The 27,234-nt window shown below is 43.1% G+C and overlaps 2 protein-coding genes across 4 annotated transcripts in view; one reads left to right on the top strand and one right to left on the bottom strand.

Annotated features, from left to right (window-relative positions):
- Positions 1 to 1,354: 1,354 nt before the first annotated feature.
- Positions 1,355 to 18,427, bottom strand: SLC24A1 (solute carrier family 24 member 1). The gene is made up of 10 exons (XM_033919861.1): positions 17,513 to 18,427; positions 14,546 to 14,555; positions 14,288 to 14,386; positions 12,446 to 12,558; positions 9,994 to 10,003; positions 8,561 to 8,679; positions 6,231 to 6,428; positions 4,935 to 5,024; positions 4,209 to 4,375; positions 1,355 to 1,655 (listed from the first exon to the last, which is right to left on the bottom strand). Exons 1-10 carry the CDS (start codon positions 18,425 to 18,427, stop codon positions 1,406 to 1,408), a joined length of 1,971 nt encoding a protein of 656 aa, XP_033775752.1. The 3' UTR covers positions 1,355 to 1,405.
- Positions 18,428 to 25,690: 7,263 nt separating this feature from the next.
- INTS14 (integrator complex subunit 14) overlaps positions 25,691 to 27,234 on the top strand; it is a 32,855-nt gene continuing 31,311 nt past the window's right edge. For 2 of the 3 annotated variants that reach the window (XM_033920058.1, XM_033920056.1), the window contains exons 1-2: positions 25,691 to 25,827; positions 26,603 to 26,880. In XM_033920058.1, the coding sequence (XP_033775949.1) occupies positions 26,659 to 26,880 (222 nt within the window). In that variant the 5' untranslated portion in view covers positions 25,691 to 25,827; positions 26,603 to 26,658. Of the gene's footprint in view, positions 25,828 to 25,976; positions 26,412 to 26,602; positions 26,881 to 27,234 lie in introns of those variants that run through there. The other variant, XM_033920057.1, reaches the window with a different exon arrangement.

Genomic DNA, 27,234 nt, shown 5'->3' with positions numbered 1-27,234 from the left:
TGTCTTAGGTGGAGGGGATTCTTGGAACACCCATGGCTACACCCCCTTTTCAGACCCACATGTAAATTCAAATTGTTGCCAATTAGTTTATTTATTTATTTATTTGCTTCAATTTCTAACTCATCCTCCCAGGAGCTCAGAACAGGGTACAAAAGGACATTCACAATATATAACGCTACATTACAAGGACATTTCGAGATCATTATAAGTACATGGATGAAACTGAAGTAGAGCCACAGCAGAAAAAGGAGTCAGTAAGTAGATTAAGAGAGGCAGAGTTCATAGAGAGTGGGGAAGAGTTGATAATTGATTATTGGCACCCAGTACTAGGTGCTAATTGGTTCGTTATTAAATTGGGTGTGTGCCCAAATTTCTGCATGCAATTTTCAGAAGCCAGAGGACAACGTGCAGATTTCAGTAATACCTAGGGCACCTGAGTGCACCCTGCAGAACTTCATTTTTTTTGCTGCTTTAGGCCCATATTAGTGGCAAATGTTGCTATGGAAAAGGACCCCTAAATGCAGAACCCCATTAAGGTACCCTGATGTTTGTTGATTAGCAATTTCATATACTGCCTTATCTTGTTAAGTTAAAATTAAGAAAAGAAACGCACACAATCCCACTTTCAAGGGATGATAAATTTGGCCCTTAGGTTATGAGCCCTCCAAAGAGAGGAAGATACTTGCTATACCTATATGTCACTTTTTTTCAGCTACCAATGAGAAGATGTGCGCTGAATTCAAATTAAAAATTTTTCTTCATAGATTTTGGTTTATTGCTACAGACTGGTAGCTTTTTATCTGTACCGTTCTCCTCCATTTCCAGTTCCAGACTTCGTTCCTTTCAGCTTGCTGCCCCATATGCCTGGAATAAACTACCTGAGTCCATTCACCACATCCCTTGTTCTAAAGTCGGCTAAAAACTCACCTTTATGATGCATCCTTCAACTCAGAACACTATCCTCTGCTTACCACCCTAGCCAGCAGGTTAGCCATCCCCTTTAACTGTAACCCCTACTCTGGCATCCTATCTGTCTGCCTTCCTCATAAGCTCACTTGAGCAGGGACTGTCTCCTTTGTGACTGAATAGCGCTGTGTACGTCTAGAAATAATTAGTAGTTGCAGCTTTTGTGAATTTCCTGTTGATTTTGCTGCACAGTCTGTCACTTCACAGATACAAGTTTTCCTCTGGAAGTGATATTTTTCTCATCTTTATTTTTGTTTCTACTCTCAAGATTTTCCGATCCACAAATTGCCTTCAGACTCTACAGCCACAGAGAAGCTAGAGTGAATCCAATATGAACATTATCCTTGCTTGGATGTTTTTTATGTGACCTCATCCAATATCGCCGTCTACATTTTTTGAAGAAATTCTCGGAGAGGTGCTTATACTGTTTCACAGATGCTCAGATAGATATGGGACAGACAAGGATTCGGTCTTCCAGCAGTACACTCACAATCAGAAATATGAAGTAGAGAGCAAACATGGTAAAGCCCAGGAACTTATTCATCTTCCACTTAAAAACAGCAATGGAGAAGATGAGAAACAGAAGCATAAGGAAGAGAAGAACAATGGCACAGAAGAGCCCGTTACTGCTGACGGACACCGCAGAGAACCCATGGAAAAGGGAGTATAGAAACCAAGGAAATGGCAACCTGTAGGTGACAAAAGAAATCACATTTCAATCTTGTTCTGCATTTAATAAAAGCAAACGAAAACAACTGTGGAGAAGATGTCCAAGATGCAGGCTTTATTGAAGACACAATGTCTAGGACCCAACACGGTCTGTGTTTCGACTACCCTGTCTTCCTCAGGGGTCCCTGAAAAGTCCTACGGCAAAGAACCGTAGATCAAAGGCTAAATACAGTCCTGCTTGAGGGGGCTGTGTAAAGGAATGTCACTCAAATTAAAAGATTTAATCTTTGATAAAGCCTGCATCTTGGACATCTTCTCCACAATTGTTTTTGTTTTTGTCTGTTCCTTGGAACTGTGAAGTACCCAGGGTCAATTTTTGGTTTGCTTTAATAAAAGCAAGCCAGACTTTTTTGTTTGTAACAGTAACCCTACCGGACAACCTCCTGATCTCCATCACCTCCCTGAAGCTCAGTGCTCTGGTAATGAGCGGTAGCTGACCTGTCGTAAGGGGTAGAAAATGTTGTCTAATCAAGACTACATCTTTGCAAGTGATATTACTGAATGGTTGTCTGTAAGGTTTGCCTCTTTGTGAATGATAGCAAAATCTGCAATAGGGTACACACACTTTAGATGGTGTGAAGAACACGAGGAAGGACCTGGCAAAGCTTGGAAAATGGTCCAGAATTTGGCAACTAAGATTTCAAGCTAAGAATGCAGGGTCATGCATTTGACCTGTGCCATGCTTTCTTGAATTCAGATACAGTCTTCGTTTCCACCACCTCCATCAGGAGACTGTTCCATGCACCCATCACCCTTTCTGTAAAAAAGTATTTCCTTAAATTATGCCTGAGCCTATCAGCACTTAACTTCATCCTATGCCCTCTCATTCCAGAGCTTCCTTTCAAATTAAAGAGACTCGACTCATGCACATTTACATTACATAGGTAGCTAAACGTCTCTATCATATCTCTCCTCTCCCGCCTTTCCTCCAAAGTATACAGATTGAGATCTTTAAGACTGTCCCATAAGCCTTATCACAAAGACCACACACCATTTTAGTAGCTTTCCTCTGGACCGACTCCATCCTTTTTATATCTTTTTGAAGATGCTCCAGAATTGTACACAATATTCTAAATGAGGCCTCACCTGAGTCTTATACAGGGGCATCAATACCTCCTTTCTCGTACTGGCCATTCCTCTCCCTAGCATCTTTCTCGGTTTTGCTGTCACTTTTTCAACTTGTTTGGCCACCTTAAGATCATCACATATTATCAAACACACAACTGCCTCCTCCCCACCTCTTCATTCCTTATTGCATAACAACTAAGCTTGGTGATCAAAGAGAGAGTGTATTAGTACCAGATCTTGGTTTTGCTTCCTCTTCTGTGTAGGGCCAATAGTGGCGCACTTTGACTCGCAGAAATGTAACCAAACATTTGATGAAAGAGATCAGACTCAGGAGTAATCTATGGAAAGAGTAGTGGATGCATGGCACAGGCTCTCGGCGGAAATGCTAGTGAAGTGGACAACATCTGCATTCAGGAAAGCCTGGGACAAACCCAGAGGATTTCTAAGGGGAAAGGAAGGAATTGTACAGATTAGTAGTTTGTGTGGATCAGGGGTGTAGTCAAAATACCCTATTTTGGGTAGGCCTGGACCTAAGTTGGGTGGGAAGAACCTTGCACCAAAAGTGATCCCATCTCTTCCTCTCCTGCCTGGGTAATTTGGTTTCTCAAGCTCACCCCCTCCGCCCCACCAACACTACTGCTGCATACCTTTAAAAGAGCAAATCTGATACACACCACTCACACTGGCCCCACAGCCTTCCTTCTAACACACTCTGCCTATGCAGAAACAGGAAGCTGCATCAAAAAGAAGGATGTGCAGCTGGTGTGAGCAGTGAGTATCTGCTGCACTGCCTGTCGCTTGCAAAGATCTGCTCTTTAAAGGAAGAAAGAGGTTTCAGGAGATTTTAGCTGGTGGGATCACGTCATAGGTGTGCTTCCCACTCTGACCCACCCATGGCGTAGAGAAGACCAGAAAGGCCGAATGGTCTTTATCTGCCATCACTTGCAAAGGTTTATGGTATATCATAAAAGTCTTCACATCATTGTATTTTTTCACTTTTTTATATTGAAAGTGTAGAGTATGTTGTGTAGATCTGTGAAAATTACAGAAATATCCAAAAAGTTAATTAAGAAACCCTTGATAATTGTAAATTCACCAAGTGGATCCTGAGAATCTCTGGAGTTGGTTTTCTACTCCCCCATCCCTTTTTAGTCTCTAGGTCATTCGGAACTAGAGTTGGAGCTCAGTCCATCCAGCTCTCCAGGCTTCACTTGGTCATTCTCATGCCTTGCCTGTAGGCCTTTATTTTCCCATTGCTCTCAATTGCACATACCTTTTGTCCCTGAATTAATGCTGTGGCTCCAGTGGTTTCCAAATGACTTCCTACCTGCTCTTCCATATTTGCCTGGAGTACAAATTCCTTCTTGTACACCTGTACCACGCTGACTGTTGTAATATCATTTTCCCTTAGCATTTTTAATCCTATTTAGAAATACAAAACCTACCCCATTGTGATATCAAAAATATTGCTGCCAACAGAGCTTGAAACAGCCATATCACCAAGGCCTTTGCGTGCCACAATGACACTGGTAATGAGGTCAGGAATGGATGTGCCAGCTGCCAAAATGGTCAAGCCCATAATCTCCTCTGAGATTCCTATTGTTTCACCAACCTGAAGGAAAGATGTAAAAGAAAAGAAACGAGACATTCTGTGATTATGGTACAGGCACTGGAAAAGTGATTGGGACCACGGCAAGCAGGCTTAAGCATTTGTGGTTTCTGCTGGACTTTACAGGGACTTATGGATAGCTGAGTATATGAAAGACTCTTACTGGGAGAAAATGATAAAACCAGCAAGAGAGTTGGTGAAAAGGAAAGGACTTTAGAGCCAGGAGCAGTCGTTGAAGGAATATCAGCAGTGGATCTGGGAGAGACTGATTAATGACGGGTCAAAGCGACCAGTTTCCTAGGAACATTACTACCCCATGTAAGAACATGAAGCATGACTAGAGGGAACTGGAAGGGTCAGACAGATTGGAGCATGCCACACATTTACATGTTGTGTCTCTAATGCATGTCCTTCAAGCCTTTGGAAGACTCCATCCAGCAGTTCTGTTCTTCATGCCATCTCCTGATTTTTAGTCTTTTCTGGATGATAATAATACTATGGGACATAAGAGGAACATCTCATAATAACAATTGCTCTATCCCATGCCAAAATTCCCTCTTACCTGATGTGCCCACCATACCATAAGGTAGGAGAGTATTGCAATCCATGTGATGGCATTCAGGAATGTGAGAACAAAGTATTTTCTAGATTTCTGTAGATAACAAAGACAAAGACTGTTTATTAAACTAGGGTCTTTTTGCTTTCAGTTTGCATCAATAAATAATTATTTTTTCTCCATAGACAATCAAGTACAATTGATGGTGATGACACTCCGACCCCACTAAGTGATTAGAGCCGCCCTCTAGTGGAGAAGCGCTGTAGCTAAACTTGGCTTGACAGGACTGCCCGTTTCACATATCGCTTCTTCATGAGCAGCTATTCCCATGATTCCACTTTTCCATATACAAATGCTTAAGAGTACCTGATTAGATTGTGAACTGGTCAGATGGTTGTATATCAATATATGAAATACACTGGAAACTGGAATTGTCTCTGGGGATGCCAGATTATTTTATTTGCCCAACCTAAAAGTGCTCTGTTTTCTTTGTCAGAAGCACTGGAGGATTGCCATGTGGATAGCTACCAGGTCAGTTCTGTTTTAAGCAATTCGTGATAGTTTGATAAAACTGTTATAATATATATGTATATAACATATACAACAAATTTGGTAAATAGCAGTGATTTGAGGTCTAAGGATGTGATACTACAGCGGTGAGGTGCCGTCTTCTCCCGTTTTACTAGTGATGGATTGGGGTACCCAGCGTATAGACGTTGCTTTCTTGATCTCAAGGGCTTTCATGCAACCATTTATTGATTAGATGCCAGAAAGATATGCACTAGACTAGTATGTTATAAAGGGCACACTGTGCCAAGTGCCCCTAAGCACCACTGCTGACATCCGACTGTGGGCTGCTCAAACCTGGTGTAAATCCTGCCATGGAAGTTGGACATGCAACTCATGAATTTTATGAGCAGCATACTTAAATTTTTAGAATACTCTGACCTGCCTATATCTCTCCCATGGGCCCCCTCCCATGGCCACACCTCCTTTGTGTTCCAAGTGAGTCAATTTGGGGGGGGGGGGCAGAGTTAGAGCATACAGACAGATATGATTGCCAACCCCACACAATTTATTGTTAACAGCTCATTAGCTAATTAATTTGCGCGCATGTCTACTGAAATGGTGGGGGGGGGGAAGAGGGTTTAGATGGGTGTAAAGAATGGCTGAACAGTTGGGACTGAGAGCTGGTTCACAAGAAAGTTGTTTTTGGAATAGCACTTGCATGGAGGCAGGAGAGTGTACCAGCACATAACTGGAACCTGGGACTGGCCCTCGTATAGGCTGACGAAATCTTACCCGATTCCTAACATCAGGTATGGTAAACCACAGAGGAGCAACAATGGGGAGCAGAAACAGATAAGTGGCTTGCTCTCTCCTTGTTTCAGGCCACTTCAGGTTTAACGGTTTGTCAGTTTCTCCTTCCTCCTCCTCCTCACTGTTGTCATCTTCACCACTTGAGCTGTCCCCTTCAGAGTCCTCGCCTGCCACAGAACTCTGTGAAGCCAATTACATGTTATTGCATGGCTGCCCTTCTCGACAAAGCAACTCCAGTCCCTACTCATGCTCTGTCAAGGTGCTGTGGAAGGATATACCCAATACTATATCACACAACCAACTCTTAACCATTTATCAATTAAATAAAGAGCCTTCAGAAGCAGCAACTTGGCAGTTTAGATTTTTAACCACTAAGACCTGATCTCAACCGCTAGCTTCCTCAAAAGCTCAATATTCAACTTGCACATAAAAACATTTTTTCAAAGTCTAATATCAAACTTTTGTAGTTAAAAAAAAAAACATTATGAAAACTTATCTCAAATTGATACACATGTTTTATCAAACATTGCGACAGGGCAAAAGTTTTTTTGTGGTAAGATTCACTTCAATCTTCATTCGTATTTGTAGGTCCAAGCAATTTATTACTGTTCAATGTCAAACTGCTCCGTTATATCTTCTAGTCGTACAGAGATTTGTTTCCGTTTCACTTGCTCATCAGCATTGAATTCCACTTCTGGCACTGGTATCTCCCCCACGTCTTCCTCGCTGAAGACCAAAACAAATAATTCATTTAAGTTTTCTGCTATAGCCTTGTCTTCCCTGAGCACCCTTTTCACCCCTCGGCCATCTAGTGCTCAACTGATTTTCTTCCTGGCTTCTTCTTATATACCTAAAAAGATTTTACTTTGTTTTTGCTTCCAGTGCAATCTTCTTTTCAAGGTCTCTCTTTGCCTTCCTTATTAGCACCTCACATTGGACTTGCCATTCCTTGTGCTGTTTATAATTACTTTCGGTGGGATCCTTCTTCCACTTTCTGAAAGATTATCTTTTAGCTCTAATAGCTTCCTTTGTCTCACTTGTCAACCACGCCAGCTGTCGTTTGGTCTTCCTTTCTCCATTTTGCATGGTATTTTTGAACAGCATCCATGCCTAATGTAAATTTGTGACCTTTATTGCTTCTCTAAGTTTATTTTTTACCATTTTCTTCATGTTATCATAGTCTCCTTTTTTTGAAGTTAAGTGCTGTTTATTGTATTTTCTATGTGAACTTATTCCAGGGATTATATTGAATCTGTTCATGTTATGATCACTGGTATCAAGTGGACCCAGAAGTATTACCTGCTGCACCAATTCATAAGAAGGGCCTTAAACAACCTGGGCCAATCAAAGCCCCAGGCCCCTCCCCGGTGCATTCCAGGATACACTGGGGAAGGGAAGGCCCATTTGAAGAAACAGGCTAGCTGACCATAGTGCGTAAGAATCCCTCTAGTCAGCCAACTAATTCAAGGTAAGGGGGAGAGGGGTCGGAGGCTGGGGGGTTGTTATGTTGCAGCAGGAGAGAATGGGCATCTCTTCCGCTGCTAGGGGGTGGGGGTGGGGGTTGCTGCTGCAGGGGAGATGTTTGTGGCAGAAGAGAGTGAGCATCTCTCCCACTGCGGGGGGGGGGGGGGAATTGCTTTTTACTGCTATATGCATTCAGATGTTGTTGAAGTGTTGCATATTGTGATAAACACACATCATTATTGGCACTTTTAGTGAGGAAAAGATTGAAAGAAAAATAAAAATAAAAAAGTAAAATACTATATTAAAATGAATATTAGAAAAGAATGAAAGAGTATCTATAAGAAACCCAACTCTATCTGATTATTTATTTAAGGTTCACATATTAACTTATTAGGTTGGGTTGGTTTTTTTTTTTGAGGGTCCGTGAGTGAAAGCTGCAACTGATAAGTCTCAGACTTAAATCATTTTGGATTTCTATCTGTATCTGAGCAGGTTTCTGAGACCTTTTTTCCTCTCTTACAGTCAAACATCTATTACCTGTTTTTTTTGGATAAGCCACGATTCAGTTCAAGTGCAAGTTTTCACCGATGCCAGAAGGCTATGTGAGCTCTTAAGAGAGGCAAATGCTCTTCTCGGCAGCAAAGTTCTTCTCCTTGTGGCTCCAACTGCAGCTCCAGCTTCACCTCCAAGTTCCATTTCTGGCAAACCAGGCATCCTCTACCTGCACGAACCCTGTTCCTAGCCATGACTACCAATGTGACTTAAAAATTTGACAAGTACTCTGCGATCAAGATCTGAAGGAGCAGTATTAAACCCAAGAACCCAAGGCTCTATCGGCATCATCATACCTGAATGCTTGATGCATCATCTACGGTTGTTTCTTCCTCATTCCTCAATGTCTCGGAGTTAGCTGGAGATGTCACTTGGACGCTCACAGAGCTGGACTCGTTAGATTCATCCTTTTCTTCTAAATGGAGGGGGGGAGAACAGGTGGATTTGGTAAATAGCTTCCATGCTGCAAAAATCACTACCATTCACAAAGCACACAAATTTTGTTTTCTATCACACCCATGCAAGAGAAGGAGGCAAAGAATTTTTGGTTTTAACGGTGAATGACACAACACCATCCAAGGGCTATATGCTGCCCACTCCCTCATTCCTCATATCTGTGGACCTTCCAGGTATTGTGACAAAGTGGAAATAGATCTGAGCCTTTCCCAGGAGACACAGGAAGTCAGCAGCAAACATGAAATCCAAATTTGCATCCTGGGTTGTGGCCTAGTGCTATAAATTAACACTAGATGGTATCACTCTGCACTGTATATGTTCTGTCCAGGCAGCGCAGTCCAGCCCCGTCTCATTCTATATTTCCTAATAATTCCTAGCATCCTGTTTGCTTTTTTTTGCCGCAGCCACACACTGGGCAGAGGATTTCAGGGTAGTGTCTACAATGACACCCAGATCTTAAGAGCTTTCTTTTCAAAGACGCTTCTGATATTTAGGAGTCCCGGCCTATTTTTGCTTATTTTCCTAAGGCTACTTCTTTTATTTCCCTCCTATTGTTTTTTACCATAATCGTCCTTCTTTCTATCATTATTATTGTATTTCATTACCCTGCCTTTCCCTTTGTTTTCCTTTTCTGTTTATTCTGTTAGTCGTTAATTTAATATGTTTTATTTAGTGTCTATCTGTCTTTTATCAGCCCTGTATTATCTGTAAATTGAATGATTTGTTCATCGCTTAGATATTTGAGTAAGCGATTAATTGAAACTTTTTCTTTGGTGCTGACTCCTAAGGTGGACCCTATCATTAAGTAACTATGATTTGGATTATTCTTCCTGATGTGCATCATTTTGCATTTACCCACATTAAATTTCATCTAACAACATAAGAATTGCCGCTGCTGGGTCAGACCAGTGGTCCATCGTGCCTAGCGGTCCACTCCCACGGCGGCCCTTGGGTCAAAGACCAGTGCCCTAACTGAGATTAGCCTTACCTGCGTAAGTTCAGCAGGAACTTGTCTAACTTTGTCTTGAATCCCTGGCATTTGGAAACCCAGACTTCCATTTCCTTAAGGTCTTCCTGCAATTTTTCACAGTGCTCATGTGTTTTGACAACTTTTGAATAGCTTTGTGTCCTCTGCAAATGTAATCACCTCACTTGTCATTCCAATTTCCAGATTATTTATAAGTATGTTAAATAGCACCAGTCCCAATACAGATCCCTGTAGCACTCCACTATTTACCCTCCTCTGTTGAAAAAAATGGCCATTTAACTCTACCCTCTGCTTTCAGTCCAATAACCAATTCCTAATCCACAACAGAATTTTGCTACCTATCCCATGACTCTTTAACTTTCTTAGGAGTTTCTCATAAGGAACTTTGTCGAAAGCTTTCTGAAAATCTAGATACATTATATTAGCCACCTGACCTTTATCCACATACTTATTCATACCTTCAAAGAAATGGAAGCAAATTGGTGAGGCAAGACCTCCATTGGCGGAACCCATGCTGACCCAGTCCTATTAAACCATGTTTGTCTAAGTGTTCCATCATTTTATTTTTTATAAGAACATAAGAATAGCCTTTTTGGGTCCAACAAGCCCAGTAGCCCATCCTTATGGTGGCCAATCCTGGTCACTAGTACCTGGCAAAAATCCAAAGAGAAGCAACATTCCATGCTATCGATCCAGGGCAAATAGTGGCTTCCCCCATGTCTTTCTCAATAATGGACTATAGACTTTTCCTCCAGGAATTTGTCCAAACCTTTCTTAAAACCACTATTTCTACTATTTTCCTGGCACTGAAGTCAGGCTTATGATCTATAATTTCTAGGATCACCCTTGGAACCCTTTTTAAAAAATTGACATTAACATTGGCTACCCTCCAATTTTCAGGTACTACAGATGATTTTAGTGATAGGTTATATATCACTAACAGCAGATCAGCAATTTCATGTTTGAGTTTTTTTCAGTATCCTGGGATGTATACCATCCAGTCCAGGTGATTTATTATTCTTTAACTTGTCAATTTGGCTTACAGGTGTCTAAGAGAGCTGAGCTGTGATTGGAACAATAAATACTACTGCGGAGCAGCTGCTATTTTCTTTGACCAGACTCAGAGTTGGATTATCATTTTTGTTTAATTTTTGTTTTGCAATACTGCCTTTTTTTTGCAATGCAAGTAAAGGTGATTTATATTCTTATTAAAAAAAAATATATATACTGTATATATATATAGTTTAGAAAAAAAAAATCCAGAAAACAATATGAAAGAAGCAATCAGATTTTGTCTGTCACCAAAGGTTGTAAGGTTGTTATAATTCTTCTAGCATTGAGGATAGTTAGGAATCTTTGGGGGGAGATTATTGTATCTCTGATCTACTTATTGCATATCCGACTACTCTACCAATGTAATTGACAATATTCTCTGTAACATCACTGTCTGTGTACAGTCTCTTCCTCTGTAAACCGCTCTGAACTGCTTCTGGTATTGTGGTATACAAAATAAAGTTATTATTATTGGAAAGCATGGGTCAGACATTGGTACTTTGGTCTTGGCCTATATAAGAAAAAATGTATTAGTTTTGAGAAGATAACACTCTATAATGTAGCTGCTACTGGACCATAGTAATTGTTTACTGACTTAGTTGCCAGCAGACTGAGTGAACCAGAACCCTGGAAGAGGTGTGGTTATTACTCTAGGCCTCAACATCATCTCTTTTGCCTAGAGCAGGAAGCAAGGGGGAAAGCCTTAAGGTCAAGAGAGTGTTGAGATCATCCTTGGAAGGGAAACAGGGAAATAAAATGTGTGTGAGTATGTGGGTTACCACGCAACACAAAATCTCATGGTGACTAACTGAAAACTTTCCAAGGCATGATCCTGAGGCCTACAAGGTATAACTTTTGGGTGCAAGCCAGCTGCTGAAAAGAAGCTACTGCCTCATGGGTGCTGATATTACATACTGAACAATCAGAGGATATGGTTGGGATATTCTTGGCTGACCTGAGAACCACTGGGAAGAGAATGATCAGCACCTGTAGCTTTCCTAGGTGTCTCCAGAGACAGACTGCCCATGTCCAGGAAACATCTCACAGGTCAGTAGGGAAGAAAGAAGGAAGTTGCCAGTTCTCAGCCTCTGCTGTTGTGACTGAGGAAAAGCAGCACATGGAGAGCTCGCAGCCCTCCCACCCCCTTACCCCTCATGCTCACCTGCAATCCAGACAGCTCTTTTTTCCTCCTTACCTTGGACTTTGGTGGTACATGGCAAATATTGTTTTAAAGTTGATGGTGAGAGAAACACAGGGAAAACCACAAGTGAAGCACAGAAACAGAGGTGGTCAGAAGGAGAGATGAAAAAACATCCTATAGGTGACCAGATGGTGCCCAATCAGAGTTTGAGTTAGTCCTGGTTTTACCTCATTGTCTTTCTGGGCTTGTTTTGTTGTTGCTCAAACATTTGGAACTGGTATCAAGTCTGAGAGAACTCAGGAAAGAAAAGCTCTGAATTGTATGGGGACTTCGAGTTACCTTAGTTCCTTGGTATTTACTTAGTCCTCAAGGACGTTCAGAAGAGAGATCTGGGTATCTATTAATTCCATTGGCAGCCTTCAAAAGACTAAGAATGGGTACCAAGGCCTTAACTAGTAAAGGCAACACTTGAAATCATAATTATTTCTTGCTGATTTAGTGACCATCTATTCTAGTGGCATTAGCACCGCAAGTTAGAAGGACCTCCAAGGGTAAATAGCGGTTGTAGCTTCTCTTTGGCTCACCTTGTATTCTTCCTTCTTTTCCGCTCTCAGACTGGATGTGATTCATTAATTCAGGCTGGTTTTTAAACTGTGCTGTAAATGAGAAAAGATCCTTATACATCAGCCTCAAATAATAGCAGCCGATTGCAGTGGCAAAGCACAGGGGGGACATATTGAGGTTATGTTTAGGGTTACCATATGGCTCCAGAAAAAAGAGGACGAATTGAGACATCCGGGTTTTACTTCTACTGAAAGCAATGGAAGTAAGTAGGACAGAAAGGGGCATCTGGGCTTTACTTCTATTGAAAGCAATGAAAGTAAAACCTGGATGTCTCAATCCGGCCTCCTTTTTCTGGAGCCATATGGTAACCCTAGCAGGTGATTAACAACTTTGTGTCATCAACAAATTTAATTATCTCACCAGTTATTCCCATTCCAAATCAGTGGTCCCAGCACAAACCCCTGGGAAATCCCACTATTTACCCTTCTCCACTGAGCATATTGACCATTTAAACCTACTGTTTTCTGTCTTTCAACCAGTTCTTAATCCATAGAAGGACATTACCTCCTATCACATGACTTTCTAATTTCCTCAGAAGTCTTTCATGAGGTACTTTGTCAAATGCCTTTTGAAAATCCATATACACTATCAACCAGTTTACGTTTATCCACATATTCATTCACCCCTTCAAAGAAATGCAGTAGATTGGTGAGGCAAGATTTCCCTTGACTAAATCCATGTTGGCTTTCTCTCATTAATCCATGCTTATGTATATGTTCTGTCATTTTGTTCTTTATAATAGTCTCTACCAGTTTGCCCAGAACCGACATCAGACTCGCTGGTCTATAAATTTCCTGGACCACCTCTGAAACCCTTTTTAAAAATTGGCATCATGTTGGCCACCCTCCAGCCTTCTGGAACTAAGCTGGATTTTAAAGAAAAATGACAAATTACTAACCCTAGCTCTGCAAGTTCATTTTTTAATTCTATCGGCATCCTGGGATGGCTCAGACCAGTGGTCATTCTTCTTTGAACCTTTTCTAATTCCACTATATCATTTTTGATATGAGGTCTTTGATCTGCAAATTCAAATGTATAAAACAAAGGACTCCTCCTTCTAATGAACTAGGAACAGGATTCTCCATCAGAAATGCAGAAATGAGTTGAGAATGCAACAGAAAAACTGATGGGTGGGTGGGCCTGGCTCTCAGAACTGATATGTAAAATAATGTGGGGCTGATCCAAATGTCCTTGAAATGAAAATACTGACTGCCTGCTAGGATTTTTTCCCCCTTTTGATAACTGGATTTTAGTGAAGGAAATCCAGCATGGGATAGACCTGCTGGGGAAAAGAGCAAGCCTTTCTTTTGAGTGTATCAGAGTGATCAGTAGTTTCTCAGTGAGTAATCGCACCACTTACATAGGAGGACCTTTTCCTTAATTCCTTTTAATATAATGAAGTCTCCAGTAAAATAATGGTGCTGTTAGACTGCTGCTTCGGGGGTTCTCAACTCAGTCTTTGGGACACACCTGGCCAGTCAGGTTTTGAGGATATCCACAAGATAAATTTGCACGCACTTCTTCCACTATCTACAAATCTCTCTCGTTCATATTCATTGTGAAATCTTGAGAACCTGAGTGGCTAGGCAATGACTGGTTGAGATTAGAATGCATCTGATAAATCTGGCCCCCGATCTCATAAGCTTTAGTCAGGCAAGTGTGTGGGGAGGGACAGAGAGCTGAGCTGACCTGTGAGAAACAATGCCACGCTTCTACAGAGATGCACAGGTGAGGAAGGGGCCCCGACTGGGTGCTTCTTACCTTCACCCAGGGCGTCTAGGGTGTGGATCATGAGCTGGAAGATGGTAGTACGCATTGAGCTGTTGTGAAGAGAGGCGGAGCTGCTCTCCCGCTGGAAAACTGGCTTGGGCTAGAGAGAAGAGAAAATGCTTAGCATAGTGCAAAGATACAATCCGAGATAAAGCAGAGACACCTGGGTCAGAGTGATGTTGCAATCAAATCGTCAAATATATTTTATTGGGCACCAATAAAACAACAGCAGAAACAAGAACAAAGAACGATAAGGTAGCTCCACATTTTACACAAAAAAATCCAGCAAACCCACCCCACCAACCCAACCCACAACCCCCCCCCCCTCTTCTCCCACCCATTCTCACTGAGGTCAAACGAAATGAAAAGAAACAAAAGAGAAAGGGGCAAACACCAGGGGCCTAGCAGTTCAGAAGGCGGCTACGAGCCACCGGGGACAACGTTGTCCAAAAGGGCTCCCAAATACGTTGGAAGGCCCGCCTTCGCAAGGAAGAAATGTCCTGGACTCCTCTCCATTGCAATATATACATTATAAAGTGCTATGCTGTAGAAAGCCAGAGACAAACTGTATAATGCACATTTGAACCAGAGGAATAGAATGACATTACAGAACATATTATTTTTATTTGCTCAATTATTTAGCTCCCAAAGAAGCCCAGAAGGGGTTACAAAGTACATCCACAATATAATTGAGACAGGACAGAGATGACATAATTTACAATATAGACATGACAATAAAACATATCCACTAAGCAGCTCTGGTGAAAGAAGGTGATGTAGGTGCGTTGACTCTGATGGCATTTCTGGGTGCCTGTCCTTAAGGCACTGGGTTTGTGAAGAGGAAGGTTTTCACGGCCTTCCTGAAGCTCCAGAGTCCATCTAGTGTTCTAGCAGATGGGGGGATAGTGTGCCATAGTCTGGGTATGAAATGTGAGTAGGAGCATTTGCGGGCTGTTTAAGTTTTGAGGGAGCGGCCAGTGGGTATGGTCAGTCGTTTTTCTCCTTGGGACCTCAGTGGTCGCTTTGGGAAGTAGATTTGTAGTTCAGTTGTCATGTAATGTGGAATCGTTTCGTGGAAGGTTTTGAAAGCGAGAATCAGGGCCTTGAAGGCGCAGCATTTTTGAATGGGCAGCCAGTGCATGGAAGCTAATGCAGGAGTAACGTGGTCGCGAATGCCAAGGTTTTTCAGGAGGCGGGATTGTAGCATTTTGCACCCTTTGGAGGCGGGAGAGAGTTTTGGTAGGCAGGCCCACTAGTAGTGTGTTGCAATAGTCTAAGCGAGATAGTACAAAAGCGTACAGTAGTTGGGTGAATGCACGTATGGTTTTTAGCTGGATAAGTCACATCCTCCCCAGTTGCTTTGATCTGTAATTAAATGGTGGCCCTTTAAATAACAGTAAACCTTTTATTAGCAGGACAGAAACTTTTTCATATTATCTTCTGCAGCTTAATGATACAAATTCATGTGTTCTCATAAATTAATATTTTGAAATCAGTTATGAAATGTCCTAATAGACGAGTATCTCAAACTCATGCTGGTTCAGAGGATGAAGCAGTTACGTGACAGAATTAGCAGATGCACGGAGTCACATGGTAAGGGAAAGGGAAGGGATGGGGACTTGATTTCTGCCCTTTTGTAGATATACAACCACATTCAAAGTGGTTTCCATACAGGTACTTCAAGCATTTTCCCTGTCTGTCCTGGTGGGCTCACGATCTGTCTAATGCAGTGATTCCCAACCCTGTCCTGGAGGAACACCAGGCCAATCGGGTTTTCAGGCTAGCCCTAATGAATATGCATGAGAGAGATTTGCATATGATGGAAGTGATAGGCATGCAAATTTGCTTCATGCATATTCATTAGGGCTAGCCTGAAAACCCAATTGGCCTGGTGTTCCTCCAGGACAGGGTTGGGAACCACTGGTCTAATGTACCTGGGGCAGTGGAGGATTAAGTGACTTGCCCAGGGTCACAGGGAGCAGCACAGGGTACAGAGGAAACAAACATCATTAATACTGACTCAGGGACAGTTGAGAATGGATGGCCCTCCTTGAGGGCCAAATCCAGTCGGGTTTTCAGGATTTCCCCAATAAATATGCATTGAAAGCAGTGCATGCACATAGATCTCATGGGGAAATCCTGAAAACCCGACTGGTTTGCGGCCCTCAAGGAGAGACTTTGACACCCCTGCCGTAGACCCAGACCTTTCTGATCCATGTAAGTTCAGCAGGTCTAAAGGGGTAACAGGGCCGGGTGGGGGTGGGAGAAGGTATTCCTGGCGATACTGGAGCAGAGAATTGCGACTGCTGTGTTAGTTCACTTGAATATGTGGAAATAAGAGTCAACAAACAAGCTTGCAAGTAAAGAATCAGTGCAGAAATGCCCCCTCCATGACATAATTATACTGAGTCATTTATATGTATATGTTGGGTTTGTTTTTAGCAAAGGTCTTTAGCTCCACTTTTTTATTTTATTATTAATGTATTCATGACTTACTTCTTATCATTTCTCTAGTGGTGCTAGATATATGCAACACTGTACATTAAAACATCCAAGACAATCCCTGCTCAGAAGAGCTTATGATCTTTGTGGCTAATTTCACTAAGCTACAGTAAAAATAGGTGTTTAGTGCAAAGCTATGCAGGTCATTCCCACACACCAAGGCCACTTTTACAGTAGCTGTAAAAACCCCAATTTTCTGATAGAGGTTTATAAAATAGTGAGTGGAGTGGAAAGGGTAGATGCAAGGTTGCCACGGGAACTTGCGGCAGCCATTTTGAACAATGAGTCTGCATGGGGCAGGAGCGTGGGAGCATCGCTCCTGTCCTAGTTCATCCCTGGACTACCAGGATGTAAAAGGGAGGCTGTGGGAGGGAGGCAGGGTGGAGCAGAGCCAGCTGGGACAGGATGCGGGAGGAACCCTTCTGTCCCAGCTCACCGCTAGAGCACCTGAGAGGCCTAGAGAGGCCCTAAATGGCTGTGGCTGCCAGGCTGCAGCTGGGGCTGTTGGGCTGAGGCTGGGGCTCAGACTGCCAGGCTGGAACGGGACAGGACACTTCAGAAAAAGTACAATTATTGGGGGGAGGGGGGGAGAAAGAAGATAGAACATTATTGTACTTGGATATAAATCCTTGCTATGCCATTGATTGGAATGGAACTATATAACAAGAGATAATTATACATAGCACTAATAAACAAAATGGCGACAGCACAAACCTGAATGGAATCTTCTGCAGTCACCACCTTGCCCCTTTTCTTGCAGATGCGTCTCTTCACCCACACTTCCACCTGTACATTCCACTTCATGAAAAGAACGTAGAGAGCATAAGCACTCAGCAGAAGAACGCTCTCCCACCAAACAATGACATTGTCCAAGAAGAACAGGATCAACATGATTAAGTCTAGCATATAGAAGGAGACATCTCTGAACAATGGCCACCAAGTCAACTTCAGGACCTGCCTTGAAAAGAGGGCACAGGTGCCGATGACAAATAAAATGTTGAACACTGCCGACCCCACGATGGTGCCAATGCCCACGTTGCTGTGTGAGATGAAAACCCCAATGAGAGAGGTAAAAAGTTCTGGTGCTGATCCACCGGCGGCCATGAAGGTGGCACCAGCGACGTCCTCTGATATTTGCAATGTATCTGTGATCACACTCAAGGCAGGAACAAAAAATTCATCACACACTATGGCCAAGGCCACAAAGACATATATCATGCCAAAGATGTGAAGCAACACCCATCCTTGCTGGCGCTGCTCTACACTAAAGACGTCAGCTGGATATTCCCCTTTGATGTCTTGCGAGGGGGCTGCTCCTGTGGTGATGGCAGTAGGTTTGGAGGTTGTTAATAAAGGATCGGGATCTACAAAGATGCACTGTCTGATCTTTATTCTTTTGGTCAGGTTCTCTGCAGGAGCCTCAGTGAAAGTCTGAGTCAGATTGGCAAATTCCCAGGCTGGGGCCAGTGTCTGCACGTCCTCTGTGTTGGGCACCCTAGAGCCCCCTGTCCATGGTGCTGAACTGGAAGCATGGCTAGACAGATGCTGATACTTGAAGCAAACAAACAGCGCACTGGCCACAAAGAGAACTCGGTTCCACTGGAGTCTTTTTCTCTGGAATAACTGCATTATTTCCATTTGCAGATTAATCTAGTTCCCAAAAGAATCTTGCTGTTTGCAAAGGATAGAAAGAGCGTGAAAAGCTGCTTGCATGCATTACTCCCAGATGCTCAGACTTCATCATTCCAGTTTAGGAGAGGCAATCCATGGCAGAAATCCTAGTGATCTATCAAAACAAATGAGCTTCATCATGAAATGGATATTCAGTCTACCTACATCCCATTCCTTTCTGCCATTATTCCTTATTTCATGAAGCTAAGCATTTTATATTTATTCAGTGGAATATTCTACAATAAACAGTCCATTATTTAAAAAACAACAACCCAATAACCCCACAATATTTCTCTCAACACTTTGAACAAACTGCAAATTTAACAAGGGAGTGGGAGTGTGTGGTGCAGTGGTTAGAGCTACAGCCTCAGCACCCTGGGGTTGTGGGTTCAAATCCCACAGTACTCCTTGTGACCCTGGGCAAGTCACTTAATCCCCCAGTGCCCCAGGTACATTAGACAGAGTGTGAGCCCACCGGGACAGAGGGAAAAATGCTTGAGTACCTGAACAATTTGTAATCCATATAGAATTGTAGGATATGTGGAATATAAATAAATAAATTCAAAACAGTAAACAATCTCCTGCAACACCCACATCGAACCAGCAATGACTTTGCCACTTACTTTAAAATTAAAGGTCTCCATCAAGACCTACTGACAATCCTATCATGCCTCCCACCAGCTAATCCAAAGAACATTTCCCTACCTCATGCACACTAATCTGAGATTCATTCAAATATTCTTGAAAGGCTTAGAGCCAGCTGACATCTGCCCAGCAAAGATAGCCACAGCTGGCAAGCAAAGGCCTCATTGAAGTAGCCTGCTAGGAAATCTATAGAACACTGCCAATTCCCCTTAAGGACACTCCCTCACAGGCTCACGACAGTAACACTGGAGGGGTAGAGCCAGGAGGGAATGGTTCAGGGACTATACAAATCATACCACTTTTCTTTGGCTTTCTACTCCTAGCCCCTAGTCCAACCGTAAATCATCTTTTTTTCTCTCTATCCTCAAGATTTATTTTTATTTATTTGGGCTGAAATTAACTCTCTTTGTTTCCCATATATTGTTTCATTTCTCTCCATCCTCAACCGTTTGTTATTATTGTAACCTACCCAATCTTACTCTTCCATCATGTATTTGACCCAGATTAGTTTATTTCAAGAGGGTTTTCATTCCTCCAAACTATGGACAGAGGAATGACTGAGTCACTGCATGATGTGGAAACAAAACACAAATATATAAAGTTTTATTGGAATCAATGGTGTAGTAACGGGGTAGAGATGTCATTGTAGACAATACGATGAAACCTTCCACCCAATGTGCGGCAGCAGCCAAAAAAGCAAACAGGATGCTAGGAATTATTAAAAAAGGGATGGTTAACAAGACTAAGAATGTTATAATGCCCCTGTATCACTCCACGGTGTGACCTCACCTGGAGTATTGCGTTCAGCTCTGGTCTCCTTATCTCAAAAAAGATATAGCGGCATTGGAAAAGGTTCAAAGAAGAGCAACCAAGATGATAAAGGGCATGGAACTCCTCTCCTATGAGGAAAGACTAAAATGGTTAAGGCTCTTCAGCTTGGAAAAGAGATGGCTGAGGGGAGATATAATTGAAGTCTATAAAATCCTGAGTGGAGTAGAACGCGTACAAGTGGATTGATTTTTCGCTCCGTCAAAAATTACAAAGACAAGGGGACACTCGAAGTTACAGGGAAATACTTTTAAAACCAATTGGAGGAAATTTTTTTCCACTCAGCGAATAGTTAAGCTCTGGAATGCATTGCCAGAGGTTGTGGTAAGAGCGTAGCTGGTTTTAAGAAAGGTTTGGACAAATTCTGTCTTTAGTCAAGAAGCAGATGTGTGCCCTGATAAAAGTAAAGACTTTGCAGACATCAATGTATCATCCACAGACAGATGGTTTGGTGGAGTGTTTCAACAAGAGTCTTTAGCAAATGCTGAGGAAATTTATAGCTGAAGATAGGAAGAACTGGGATACTCTACTCTCATACATCTTGTTTGCTGTCTGGGAGGTACCTCAGAGCTGGGCAGAATTGAAGACCTTGAGGAATCCTGGACATATTCCGAGAAACCTGAGAGGAAGAATCTAACCTAGGGAAGGTGGAAGCAATCAACAAGTACCAGCACCGCAGTCCAAGAAGCAGGTGGAAGCCTTTTTTGAACTCATTAGGTACTGCTGACACTTCATTCCAGAGTTTTCCTGAGAAATCAGGGCCACTAACTCGTCTCTTGCCAAAGGCAGTCCTTGAGAATGTGCATTGAATGTCTGAACTGGATGCTACTTTCCAGGAGAGATCTGCAACAGGTGCAAGAGGGAGGTGGGGGAGCACAACCTAACCCTATTCTCCCAGTAGTTCACATTACTCGGTTTTGAGGCACAAGGTGTGCTGCCGGAACCTAACCTATATTTTCCCATAGACACAGCATGATTTCACAGGTTGCAGACTTTCCCAGGAACCTTACTACCACGAATAACAAGAACGGACTATACCTGCAAAATCTCTGTTTTGCTTGTGTTCAGGCAGAGTTTGTTTTTATTTGCCTATTCTTGAGTTGTGATTAGACAGGCAGGCAGTTTACTCAAAGCTGTGGGTAGATCTGGTTCAGTGAGTATACATCGTTGCATATCATTGGCATGATAGAGAATTTTGTGTCCATTGACCGAAGTAGCTCAGCCAGAGGCTTAAAATGGAAGACAGCATGGAGCCTTGTGGCACCCCACGGTTCAGTGGCCAAGGAAATTATGTGCTGTTGTTGAGCAGACCTTATGGTCTGTCTGACAAATAGGATTTGAGCCATGTAAATACTGTGCCACAGACACCTGTTTCTGCCAGTCTTGTAAGCCTGATATTAAGATCTACAATGTTGAAGGCTGCTGAGAAATCCAGCAACACTAATATAGAGGGACATCCCTTGTCATGGTTTCTTTGCAGATTATCACAAAGGGACATATGAACTCTGGCCTAAATTAGAGAATGACACGGGGACAAATTTTTCCCCGTCCCTGTGAGTTTTGTCACTGTCTCTGTCCCTGTCCCATTCATGTAAACTCTGCCTTAACTTATGATTTTAAAGTGTTGGAGGCTTGTGTAGATGAGAACAGAGCTTGCAGGAATGGGGCAGGGACAGGACAAGAACTCATGGGGACGGGATGGGAAAATGAGTTCCCTTGGGGACAGGGAAACATTTGTACCCGTGTCATTCTCTAGTCTGAAGCCTAGGTTGTCATGGGTCTAGGCAATTATTTTCAGTTATCCAGTCATTAAATTGAATGCAGACTTTCTGTTCTAGGTATAACAAAAAACCCCAAATAATAGAGGTGTTGGAGTAAAATAAGCAACCAAATAGTATAACTCCAGTTAATTCACTGGGTATATTTGCCAATACACAACTTTATCCTAATGAACTTTAGCACTTTATGAGTAGGGGAAAGGCCTCAGAAGCCAAGGGGCAAATCGTTGCACTGGAGCTATGAAGGAGAGCAAATGATTCTCAACGGCTCCCCCTCCCCCCATCCTATCATTGGACTTTCCGTTCTATACATTTGGCCAGGAAAGGAATGTTAGAGCTTGTAGTTTTCAAGCTTGTCTTCATCAAGGGAGCTGTTTTTCCGTAGGGGCCGCACCACAGCTCGTTTTAGCGTTCTTGGCAGTTGCTCTTCCACAAGCGAGGAGTTAACAAATTTAGGGGCCCATTCACTAAGATCTATGCTTGCTTGTTGTACTATCTTTGCTGGACAAAGCCGCAGAGGTGCATTCTGGTGCGACAAATGTGACGCAGCCCATAGGAATTCAATGGGCTGTGTTGCATTTGCCACCCGGGACTTGCTACCGTGGCTTTGTAAAAGGGGCCCTAATTTACTCTTATCTGCTTTCAATGTGGTTGAATGAAATGGCCTACAACTGTATTCTTAAATTTAAAAAATCCAATTCTCAGGAAAATTCATTATATCTCTAGCCTCGCAATTTAAACCAAAACAATCTAGACTGAACCAAAGGTAAGAATTTTATCTGTGATTTTTTCTTTTAGCACCTTTGCAGAAAAGTCAAGTGGAGATTGCATTGTCTTTTCTATAGCTCTAAACAGAAAAATACTTATACAGATTAACCCCCTCTTTTACGAAGCCGTGTTAGTTTTTTTGTATTAGCTCTGACACTCATAGAATTCCCATGAGCATCGGAGCCAATACCTCAGCATCCAGTGATAAAAAAAGCCCAGTGCGGCTTCAGAAAAGGGGGAGTTCAGTAATTTATTCAGTGCTTCTGGAAGGGGTAGAATAAACATGCAAAAGCAGCAGATGCTGACACTGTTAATTAAAATGGAATTGAGCAACTGTAATTTTATTTCAGAATTATTGTCACAGTGTCCGTTCATCTTGTAGAGCTATCTCAACAGGCAAATTCAACGTTTTGGCCTCCTGCCTGCAATCAAGTAAACTTTATTCATTTTCCAGTCTTCATCTTAGCACATCCTCTCCTTGCTGCCTTTGGACCATCTTGTTTACTATAATCTGAATTATTTAATTGAGCTATCCATACATGCATTTTATCATCTATGACTAGCTAGTCTCTTTGGTCACCTCTCTCTATTCATCATCTATACAATATCTACCCATCTGCAAGTCTTACCTTTTCAAGAGCGTAGTCGGGGTCCTGTGTTTGTTTAGTTTGGAAAGCCTGACACCTGGAACTCAGTGAGAAGAGACAGTCCTGGTCAGAGATGGCAGAAAACATCCTGCTATTTCCATCACAATCAAATCTCTCCCAGCTAAACTGTAGCAAGTGGTAGGGTCAGGTGTGAAGGACACATTTCTGGAGCGATATCCAATCCAGCTTAATACCTGCAACCTATAAGAAGATTAAAGCGCATTTTCTACTTTCCTTACTGTATCTAAGAACAAATTGTATCTGAAACAGATGCTCCAAACATCAGGGAAAGAATGTTTTACTTCTTTTTTTTTTCTTTTATTTGTAATTATAGAATTCTGTTACCTACTAAGGCCGAAAGAACACAGCCTGCGACATCCATAGCCCTACCACTCAAGTCATCATGCCAAATTGGACCACTGATCTAATAAGCCTTATAAATGGAAGGCACAGGATCTAGGCTAAAAAAGAAACCCGATCCTGAACATCACCCCTGGCCATATCAGTTTAGTTTGTTAAGGGGGAAAAAATCAAGAAACCTCAGAATCCGGTGCCTATTGGCATCTTCCAGCTTAACTCAATAACCTTGAAGCATTAGATGAACCTTTTCTTTTTTTTTTTTTCAAAACATTTTATTGAAGATTTTGAATATAAATACAAATAGCCATGAACTTGCTGTTTGCATTGATGCGGGTCCCGGAAGTGACGTCAGAGAGCGCGCCAAAGCCTACGCAAACAGCAAGTTTGTGGCTGCTCATGCTGAAATTAAAATGGTACAGGGGAAAGGGAGGGGCGTGCACGCAGCAGGGAGGACTGAGAAGGGGGCGGAGAGCACGATGAGTGCCAGCACCCCAAGGAACACCATGCCTGGGGCAGACCACCCTCCCTCCACCCCCCCTTACCACGCCACTGCTTAGGTGTCTGCAATGTAGGCCAATAAAATCCTGGCCTACATTTTGTGATAGGTGCCGTAAAGCATAATTCTGTAAATGGCGCCTACACATGACTGACAAGGGGCCAGCACCTTTTTTCAATGCACTTGCTGATTTAAGCACTGTTTATAGAATCTGGCCCTGAATGCTTGAGTGTTTTTTCATCTAGAGGAGTGGGGGTGTTAAAAAATGATCAGCCTTGGGTGTCAAATATACTAGGTATGCTATTGTGGTCCCTTGATCTATGGCTCAACTTATGTTGGACAAGGGGGTGGGGTGAGGGCAGGGCCATGTGTCCTCTTTTTTTGTCTTCACAATTACGGTAACACTACATATAGTGCCTCCTTGGTATGCAAATCTATCTCATGCATAGTGATTGTGGATACAGGTTTGGGAAGCTCTGGCATAACTCAGGTGTCTGGACTGGTCTGGTAGGAACGCTAAGGAATGGCTTTATCTTCTTGAATTTTCCTACTGTTTTAGCCCACCATCTCAGCTGGAACACTGCTCCACCTACACAATCAAGCACTGCCAGAGCATGTGGTAAAAGCAGGTAGTGCAACTATATTTAAAAAAGGTTTTATTTTGTTTCTTTAATAAGTTAACTGTAGGAAAAGTTAGACCTGGAGGAAAGCCACTGCTCCTTGCTGCAGGAAGTGGCATCTTCCATATGATATCTGAATCCGATTTCTCCTATTTGTTTTAAAAAGTGTTTCCATGTAACTTCATGGAGCGTCCCCTAATATTTGTGTTTTTTGAAACACTCCCCCCCAAAAAAACCCCCCAATTGGTTCATATCTTTTCTCAGCACCCTTGTTGATGCTTCTTTCTGGGAGCACTAAAAAATAAAAGAAGGAAGGAAAAAGAGGAGCTACAGGTCAGGCTGCTGCTGGCTCTGCTGCTTTGGAAATCTGTCAGAGGAAACGGCGTATATAGGCTGCAGAATGAAGGCTTCTGGGCAGGCCAACGGCAGCGGGCTCACCTCGCTGATGCTGCCAGAGGAGGTAGGCGGGGAACAGGGGAGAGGCTCAAAATCACAACTCTAGCCCTCAGGTTAAGAGCAAGGTGTAAGGCTGTTTCTATGCCAAACAACCCCACATATGAAGGCAGAAAGTCCTGGAGTTCTGTTGACTTAGTGCCCTGGACCCTGCTGGGGGAGAGGAGGGTTGGGGAGAGCAGTGGTGTAGCGAGGGCGTGTGGTGCCTCTCCCCGCCCTCTTCTCCACCCCAGTTCCTTCCCGATTCCCCCTTCCCTTTTTAATTTTCCAGGTGAGAGCAACAGCACCAGCTTGCTGCCCGCGTCGTGTCGGCTCTCCCTCTGACGTCACTTCCTAGGCGTGGGGGACCCAGAAGTGACGTCAAAGAGAGGCAACGGTTTGTAATGCTGCTTGCGCAGGGAAAATTAAAGAGGTATCCCGGGGTGGGGGCGAAGAGGACGGGTGCCTGTGCCCCTTACAAAGACATTGCCCCCCCTTTCTGCACCACTATGAGAGAGAAGCATCCACAGGAGGGCTGGAGGCAGGGAGAGAAGCACTAAAAGGGTCCAGAGGCTGGGAAGGGGCGGGGCGTGGGCGGAGCCACAAATATGGGCACGGTCTGTTTGTGTGACCTTCACGCGACAGAGGAAGCGCCCGCGCGCTCCAGCCCTTCGGAACGGAAAAGGCCGGGGCCTGACGCTCTGCGTGCGGCGGGGGAAGGAGTTCGGCGGCGCACTTCCGGCGGAAGCCCCGCTTGCTAGCGAGGCGTTTCGGCGGTTGCTCGGTTAGCGCCTGGCTGAGGGGGCGACGGGTTGGGTTGGGTTGGGTTGTGATGGAGGGGCACCGGCACGGTCAGGATGCTTCCCCCCCCCCCTCCAAAATGGCTCGAGACAAAAGAGGACGGATCCGGGTTTTACTTCCATGGAAAGTAATGGGAGTAAAATCCGGATCAGCCTTCTGGTAACCCTACCTGCAAAGCTAAGTGGGAGAGCCTGATGTTAGGAGTTCCCTTCCATTGTATGCAAATAGAGCTCATGCATATTCATTGGGGAAATCCTGAAAACCTTGCTCATTGTGCTCGAGCTTCGGCTACCGTTAACATCGCTCGGTTGCAATGTTTTTTGCCCTTTTCAACAAGGGCTTGCACAATATCTTGCATATATGTAATATCTGTACTCGGCATGTGTAAATTCAATTTTGAAGCCTGTCGTCAAAAGTTGCTCATTTGGTGACTTGAGAGAAGACCCGGATTTGGGAATTATGCCGTAGTGAGCCTTAACAGCACTTTGCAATTCTCCTGCTTTTAGCCACTCGTCTGAACCAGGAAGATGGGGATTGTTACAGCTGTTTTATTCATGCCATATCCAAGTAAGTGGAACCAAAGTTTTGGCCATTGTGTAGCGGCTTTCTTTAGGGTGTGCACATCCTAAAGAAATCCATAGCACAGTGGCTGACGTGTCAGTTCCACCTACTCGGATGTGATGTAACAATCAGGGTTCTAGCTGCAGAAGCTACAGGAAGATGATGTTAATGGGCTCTTTTTCCTTTTTATTTTGCAGTTGTTTAGTTTTCTCTTTATTGCAAGAAGGCAAGATTTGGCCTCCCCACCACCACCATGCCTACGGTGATTGTGATGGACGTGTCCTTGTCTATGACTCGGCCTGTGTCTGTGGAGGGCTCTGAGGAGTATCAGCGGAAGCATCTAGCAGCTCATGGACTCACCATGCTTTTTGAGCACATGGCCACTAATTACAAACTTGAGTTTACAGCACTGGTAGTGTTTTCATCTCTGTGGGAACTGATGGTCCCTTTTACACGAGATTATAACACACTTCAGGTATGAATATGTTTCTGGAGGAAAAGTGTCAAGTTCAAGTTTATTTAAAATTAAATGCCTATCTTAGATTCTAGGCGATTTACAATGATAATAGACATGTACAAACAAAATACACAGACTCGACATATAGTTAAACAAAAGGGAAGAGGGGAGAACTACAATAAAGCAAAGGAAAGAGACATTCAAGGAAAAAAACAATAGGAAAGGGTAGGAGAACCTTCTTTTCTTTTTCTGCTTTTTTATTTATTCAATTTTCTATACCGTTCTCCCAAGTGAGCTCAGAACGGTTTTACATTAATTTATTCAGGTATCAAGCATTTTTCCCTGTCTGTCCCGGCGGGCTCACAGAGATAA

This window comes from Geotrypetes seraphini, chromosome 14 (genome assembly GCF_902459505.1).
Source record: "Geotrypetes seraphini chromosome 14, aGeoSer1.1, whole genome shotgun sequence".
NCBI classification, from domain to species: Eukaryota; Metazoa; Chordata; class Amphibia; order Gymnophiona; family Dermophiidae; genus Geotrypetes; species Geotrypetes seraphini.
Note: the sequence above shows the minus strand (reverse complement) of the source record. Positions and strands in the feature narration are given on the sequence as shown.